General features: G+C 33.4%; 1 protein-coding gene across 1 annotated transcript; it reads right to left on the reverse strand.

Annotated features, from left to right (window-relative positions):
- Positions 1-1362: 1362 nt before the first annotated feature.
- On the reverse strand, positions 1363-7918 carry LOC110109226 (zinc finger AN1 and C2H2 domain-containing stress-associated protein 16). The gene is made up of 3 exons (XM_020840185.2): positions 7713-7918; positions 3748-4517; positions 1363-1656 (listed from the first exon to the last, which is right to left on the reverse strand). Exons 1-3 carry the CDS (start codon positions 7809-7811, stop codon positions 1653-1655), a joined length of 873 nt encoding a protein of 290 aa, XP_020695844.1. The 5' UTR covers positions 7812-7918; the 3' UTR covers positions 1363-1652.
- Positions 7919-8447: the final 529 nt, after the last annotated feature.

The following is an 8447-nucleotide window of genomic DNA, read 5'->3' on the forward strand; positions in this document are numbered from 1 at the left end:
TATTAGCTTATTTAAGTTATCATTAAATTAGTTTAGGCAAATCACAAAAATTTTACATAAATCAAATACAAACAGATATGAAAATTTGGCTTGAACTAGTGCTTACTATCTCAAAAATTTATAAAAAATGATGCAAAAAATTTTTGGAGTGTCAATAAATAATCAGACTAAACAATTTGACCTGAAAAAATTTAGGTTTAGGTTGGCCCATTTAATAAATAAGTTGGATTCGGGTTAAAATTTATAACCTGATTATTAAATGGGTTGAATTTTCCAACCCGTCTATTAAACTGATTGAATTCAAATTGATGTACGAACCCACTTTTGACTCAAAAAATGATCTATTTAATATCTTTTTTATTTAGATTTTTGTTACTTGTGATTGTAATCTTTTTTAGTTTTTTTATTAAATATCATAAAATTTATAATTAATAAGCTATAAAAAATAAATTGTTTATAATTCAGATTATTCGGGTCGCTAGCAGGTCAGATTTAAGTTGATCTCTTTGACCCATTTAAAACAAATCGGGTTCAAATTGATTGAATTTTCAGTACGATCAATTTTGCATCAGACCCAAACTAGCTAGTCGACCCCTTTTGGCACCTCGAAAAAAATCTATGAGTGAGTTTTTTAAGTAAAAATATGATATAAAAAATTTTATTTTAATTTTACATAATAAGACTGAAAATAAAATCAAAACTTTTAAAAAAAATTTGAGATAATTTATAAAATTTAAAATCAGCATTTATGTTAACCGATATCCAACTTAATGAATATTTCTTAGGTCTCAGAATTAACGAACTAACTACATAAAGCCTTAAATCCTGAATTTAATAAATCTAAGAATTGCAAAGATGGGATATTTATTAAAAAATCATAACATAACTCAAATTAAGGCTTCATTTAGTATGTCTTTCTTACTGTTTATTAAAGCAACTTTTTAGCAAAAAAAATTTAATTTTTATACTAAAAATGTGCTTCTAGAAAGCTGCTTTCAAGAAACGATAAAAAAGTCGTCTCAAATGAAGCCTAAAAAGACTTGGTTTGGGACGGCTTTTTTAATACTTCTTAAAGTAGCTTTCTAGTATCGAAATTTTAATTTTTGTATAAAAAAGCTGCTTTAAGAAGTAGTAAAAAAGTCATCCCAAATGAAGCCTAAGTAAACATCAGTTTTTGCAATAGTTTTATTTATTTAAAATGAGTGTAATACATAATTAATTAATTAAATTTTATTTCACATGCTACCAAAAAAACAATAAAATTATAGAAATAATTCCAATCAAATATCCTGACCCAAAATTGCTCCATCTATTCATATATACTGTGGCATTTAACTCTGTACAGACATTTCTCAGCAAATAAATTTTATGACATGAAATAGGAATAAATCATAGCTTCAGTAAACATATCAATGGAAAAATAGTCACAATACAACAATCAACTGATGAAATTTCCAATGATGAACAGTGTAATGCATCAGCTTAAGCATTATGGAGATGAAAATAAACTTACATTCCTTAAGAAAAATACTTTTAATGAACAGAATTATTAGAAAAATGTTACAAATCACCTCCATGCTAAAGCCTCAAGCATTATACACAGATTCTGTAGCATTGCAGCTTATGCTTCTGATTGATAAAAGAACTCTGGGTCAGCTGTAAAAAGAGTGAAAAGGAAAACAAATATGTTAAGAAAAATTAGGGCATGCAGACTCAAAAGGTAAAATATAAGCAGAAGAAAATATTCATTAAGGCTTTGTTTGGGATGTCATTCTTATTGTTTTGTAAAGCTGGTAGATTCACGTCGATAGAGAGAGAATTTTTGGTCTTAACGATGCACGAATATCCAACACACAAATAGATGATTTGAGAGAGCTAGGAGACACCAAAATTTTTTTTACGTGGAAAATATGAAAAGGGAAAAACCATGAGGCCTTGACCAAGTGAACAGATTCCACTATATTTGAGTAAGTTATAGAGGTTGACTCGTCTCTTAACTGAGAAATTATTTTGTGCGAAGTCTGGATGCGTTCGGACTCCAATCAAAATTGGCCACATCACCTATACAAAGGGTGTGTATTATACACACCTTGTGTATAAGATTATACATAGACTGTGTACATGTGACATGGCCTATTTTGATTGGAGTTTAGACGCAAACTATGTTCGAACTCTGCACAGAATAATTTCTCCCCTTAACTTAGGGACGGTGAAATTACAATAGTATGGGGAATCGGCCGAGCTTCGTACAAATGCCCGGGAGGCTGAATGACCATGGTCAGACCATGGGGGTTAGAATGACCGTACTCGGGTGACAGCAGTCTAAGGACCGAGGTCAAAAGGCGACCAAGGTCACAAGTCTAGAGGAAGGCCGACTAACAGGTGAAGCTCTAGCGGTGACTGTGGCGATCGGCCCAAAGTTCGGCAATGGTCAGCGGCAGGGAGTGGAGTTCCAACGGCAACTATGGCGGTCAGCGACGGGGTAGAGGTCCGACGACAGTCAGCGGTTGGATGGAGGTCGACGGGGATCGAAGATGGGGCAGAGGTCCGACGGCGATCAACAATCAATTGGAGCTCTAGTGTACTCGAAGCCTCAGAGTTAACTTCAATCTCTGGCCAAACAGGTTCTCTTCATATAGGGAGTGAGAGCTTATATATAGATTCTGATAGTAACATCCTTCGTAAATATAGAGAAGATTCAGGGCAAATTCAGAGCATTCAGAGTGCTCCATTGGACAATCCCTTTTGATTCCCTCGATCATAGAGCACTCATTTAGCATTTAATTGTCTTAATGATGTCGGAATGAAGTGATCTTGGGCTCGTTCAATTCATCTCAACAAGCCGTTCAATTCAACTATAAGCATGACATATTTAGATATTATTTGGTCATCTAATTAATGCTCTAAAGCTTCGAAGTATGCTTTAAGCTTTGATTTGAGTCCATTTGGTCTCGGATTGGACTGATTTTACTATCGTTGGGTTCGTCTTGTCGAAACGTTTAATTTGACTATAAGTTTGCTAAGATTGGAATTCAGATGGTTCCGAATTTAATCATGAAATTTTCCAATTCAAATATAACTCGAGATTCGTGCCTAATCAAGACAATTTCTTTTACCAATAAGAATCATTGATCAAAAAACAAATCTTGGCATGCTGATTTTAGGACAGAAATTTTATTTCTTGTTTCTCAATTTTAAGTAATTTTTACATGTCTATGAGACATAATGTGTTATTTATCATCTATACTAAGTGTCATGATAAAGAAATCATCATCAGTATATAATCATCTATGCTAGAAATCATCATCAGTGTAATTATTGAAAAATATATAATCTTACCATCAGTGTAATTGTCGAAAAATATATAATCTCACAAGAAACAATAATTCAATTTCCCATCAGCAAACAGAAAGATCCATACTTTTTTTTCACTCAAATTCTACTTATAAACAAACAAATGGCTGATATCTAATTACATAATTATAATTCAATTCCTTCACCATTTCTATTTTTATTTCCATTTCATTTATTCTCCTCCAATTTCCTCAAACCAAACAGAGCCGTAATGAAAGAGAACAAGAGCAGCAGCAGCAAGAATAGCATGACAAAGGAAACAACAGTGAAAGAATACCAGAAAATAGAAGAAAAGTAAATAAAGGAAGCAATTCAGTAAGAAAAATTTCCAAACAAGTCGGTTTATAAATTCTCCCAAATGATAGGCAAACATGCACAAAAGTTTGAGTTTACCCTCTAAACCCAGTAGAATCTCCATGGTCCTCTTCAACATGCTCCACTAGCAATACTGGATCTCTAAATGTTTCGCTGCACATAGGACAAACATCAATCGCCACTATATTAAAAGCATGCTGTACAGTGTGTTTGTGTGCTTTCTCAACATGCTCAATCAGAGCATTCACATTAGAGAATCTATCTTGGCATTGAAGGCACTGCTCCACAAGATCACCACTTGCTCCACGGCCCTGCGTCATTCCATCTTTTGCCTTTCGTAGTGCTTGGTTTGTTGCAATGCTCAGTTTCTGCATACCAGCTTCAGCAGAGGCCCTAATGGTTGATGCTGCATTTAGAAAATTTAAACCCAATTTTGCAGAGCCATTTGAAGTTTGAATTGGTGAGGATAAACTTTTCTGGCTTCTCCTTAGCACATCTAAGAAAGGGAAGCCATTATCGGGTTTCTTTGGCCCAGCACAGTTATGGTCTGGCGCAAATTTATGCCTTAGACAATGCTCTTGGTTGCAATCCTTGCATCGAATGGTGTTTGAAAAGAACAAGATCTCCTTGCATCCAGCGGCGGGACAGCATTTCTTCTTAGAATCCTTCTGATAAGTTGATGGGTCGCACTCACAGTTTACATGAATATCCCAAGTGATGTCTGGATCTTCATTTGGAAGAAGGCGAACCCCTTGAGCACAGAGTGGGCAAATAAGTAGAGTCATATCTATCTGGTTGGCAACTGGACAAAGGTGTTCTGTGGAATTTCTGTGGTGCAGACAGAATACCTGCGCATCATGTTGATAATTTTTTTTAATCAAATCAATAATCAAGCATACAAAGTAAAAGCATAAATTTGAATATGTTAATCTAATGTATTAAATAATGATGACTTAAATGCTTTCCATGTCACATGACCAAACCACAATCCACATATAATTGGAGAATCCAGGATGAGATATACTTTTGAATCTATGAAGGACTAGTGATCCATAGACTCTCTTGTTAGGCATACGATCTTCATTCATGTCATTCTAACAAGAAAATTTTATCGTAATTATATAACAAGTTTTTTAGTTTAGTCATCTACAATTACATTCACAAGCAACCCTCACTTAACTATGGAATATGTTGAAGGATTGTGGGACACAAATTAAGGGTTCTAACTATCAGATCGATCCTCTTATGACCCTTAAATTTCAATCAGAGTGCCTCCACTTTCTATTCTAGCCGTCATCCCTTCTTAGGATTTTTTTTCTCCTTTTCATGTAAATAGCTTTGATTTATTTGCAGTGTAAACATTTTGAAGAAGCCTATAAATACTTTCATATTTTATACACAATCAATCAATAAAATTCAAAGTAGTTTTTTCTACTTTTCTTCTTTTTGGTGGCATCAATGAAATGTTAGGATTTCCATCTTCCAATATTTATTCTTTTTTTTTCTTTGTTCCTTCTTGTCCACTCATTTTCTCTTCACTATGGCTGGTTTTTTTATTTCCCTTCTAAAGAGTAGACCATCATGAATGGTGAAAAAAATATATTAAAGAAAAAAATCGATGAGCTACAAGCTTCATATCGCATGAATGAAATAAATTATATAAAATGATCCCAAATTGTAAAGACATTTATGAAAGGAAAAAAAGAAAGATACATCATATTTTAGATACTCCTCCGGAATAGGAAGACTCAAAATTTGTATTTTGGGATGAAACAAATTTTATGATCATGATATGCTTATGAAATACAATAATGCCTAAAATCAATGGACCATATATGTGTCTTTCTAAGAAGGTGTCAAACAAACTACTCAAAAGTGAAGGATGATGCCCTCATCTACAAGATCAAAAAAAAAAAAAAAATCAAAAAAGGTAACATTGTTGTTATTAAGTACTTTAATATAATGAATGTTTATTGGCTCGAACAAGAATATTACCAAGATCTCAATATTACATGCTGCAATGATACAATAATTTTCAAGTAATTTATAGAACAAGAAAAGGTGTTTTGAGTTCTTTGTAAAAGTCAATAATGATTTCAACCAAAATTGTGTTCAAACCTTAAGAAGAGAAACCTACCATCACTACATAAATTTTTTTTTTCTCTCACACAAGCCAAATAAGAAAAATGATGCTAATGCTTGAGGCTCTGATCTTCAAAACATCTAGCATGACAACCACTGAACCCTAAGGTAAGGAACTCATTATTATAGACATTAATTTTCTTTAAAAGAAAGGTAAAAACCTTTCTCCAAAAACAATCTATGATAACTACTACAAGAATAAAGAAAACATCAAAGAAAAATGCTAGAATCTCCATGGAAAGCCCCAAAACTATGGTAGAAATAAAGAAGGTCACCAAAAAGGGCAGACCTATCTTATGGGATCAGAAGAGCTCAAACCAGAAGAAGATGATAAACTTGGGAGCTTACTCAACTCCAAAAAAACCATCCAAATTATGCTCTATGGTCCAAAGGAGTACGACTTCTAACTCTTTTATTTTTTGCACTTCAAATAATTTCCCTCACACATGGATCTTACAACTAAACACATGATCAATATTGCAAACCTTTTTTAAATCTACAAACCCCAGCCTAACAATAGAAAAATAAAAGTGGTCGATGATTCTCTTACAACAATTGCATATTTCTAAAGAAATTTTTGGTCTGTGTTGACTGGTATCCTCTTTTCAAAGAAGAATGATTGAAAAAATAATAAATGCTATGTAGAAGTTAGCTCCAATGTTCCAGTATTCTTATAATTTCCACTATGTAATTAATCATCTAAAATTAGTATTTATTTTATTGCATCAATGCATTCCTTAATGACGGGTTAGGACATGACTAGAAGTGTAAGTAAGTAAAGCCTAATCGTGAGCTGACTTGGGCTCAGCTCGATAAATGGATCGTGATCCGAGCTCGATAAGCTAATGAGCAAAGCTTGACTTAACTCGTTAGCTCGCAAGCCATTTAAAAATATTAATATAAAATCCACTTAAAATATATTAGAATTCAATATTTTAAATACAACTTTGTAAAATATGTTTAAAAAAATAAATCTCAGTGTATTATATTAAGTGATTCTTCATTATTTTTCTTTTAATTCCTCGTTCACTTTATCATTATATTATAATAATTGCTTGAATTATAACCATTTTCTCTCTTTCATAAGCTTGTGAGCAGTTCGAACTTGTAGAATAAAGCTCGAACTTGAACTTGATTAATTAATCAAGCTCAAGCTCAAGTCGGGGGTGATTCAAGCTTGACTCGACTCGTTTACACACTTGAACATCATTTGTAACCAACGAAATACACTAGCAGAATCATTTCAATTGAGCCAAATCCCATAATTACTTTCTTTCTAGTATTTCTCCGTAAAAGCTCTGGTATCCCTTGCAACTCTTTTTTTATTTAAGTGCGCCGAATCTTTGTATTAATGCTATGACGCTAATATATTTTTCTCTTCAACTGTGAATTTTGTAGCATGCCCCAACTCACAAGTATAAGGCCTATTGATGGCATAATAAGCAGCATACGTTCTCTTTAAACAAATGTATGAGATCAGCCGGCAACTAAAACATACTTAATCAACAAAATGTATTAATGACATCATAATCAAACAAGTAAAACGAGTCGAGGAGCCAAATGCTGCAGTCTTTGTACTATGTCATGCTCAAAGTATTGAAACATCAACGAACAAAAAATATCCAATCTCCCAAAAAATCACTAAACCAGCTTTGTCAGAAATAGATGATCAATTCAATACCACCATAAACAAAGCTTCATCCGAAAAGGCTGGTTTATGTAATACGTAAATATCACGTTAAGCACCACGCTGACCCAATCGAACTCACAAGTAACCCAAAAAATTGAAGTTGAAACAATTAGGCATTTTCCCCCATTTCATATTTCTCCTATCAATTCCATACATAGTTATCCAAAACACCAAATCGGACAGCCAAGAATGATAATCCAAAAAGACAAACCTGATCGCATCGGTCGCAGTTGAAGGGCAGGAAGTCGATCAGCTCGCATTCTTCGACGCCGCAGTGCTTGCCGAGAACGTCGAACGCCGGCGTGCTCATCGGGGATGTCGGTGGTGGCAGCAGCGACTGTAGGGCATCCGACAAGAAGCTAGCCCCTGCTTTCCGCCTTAGCTCCAGTCTCCAATACCTACTACTACTAGAGCGGAGCTGCACGTTAGAACTTAAAAAAAAAAAAAAGTAGACCGCGTTACAAATAAAACAGAAAACGGATATTTGTCAAAAACTCCCCACATTTTGGATTTTTTATGAAAACAAATAGAAAATTTAACATCCTTTGACAAGAATACTAGTTTATTTTATTTATTAAATAATAATAATAATAATAATTAATTACAATGATCATCCATTCATTATTCTCAATTTTCTCATGATTGGTGCTTAGATTCAAATTCTTTGTTAGAGTGGGAGTAAAAGAGGTGTAAAATATTTTAAATATAATGATTTTAATAATATCAATATTTAGTTGTTAATAATTTAGATCTGTCATTAAAAATTTATTTTGATAGGACACGAATCTCAAGACAAAATCAAGCCGGAAAATTTCCAAAATTAAAATTGATCCATATGAACTCTAATTTCAGCAAACTTACAGCCGAACTGAACGTCTCCAAAATATGAACCCAATGACACTAAATTCAACTCAATCTTGGCCCAAATTGGTCCAAATCGAAGACA

Source organism: Dendrobium catenatum, unplaced genomic scaffold (assembly GCF_001605985.2).
Source record: "Dendrobium catenatum unplaced genomic scaffold, ASM160598v2 fragScaff_scaffold_1520, whole genome shotgun sequence".
In the NCBI taxonomy this organism is placed as follows: Eukaryota; Viridiplantae; Streptophyta; class Magnoliopsida; order Asparagales; family Orchidaceae; genus Dendrobium; species Dendrobium catenatum.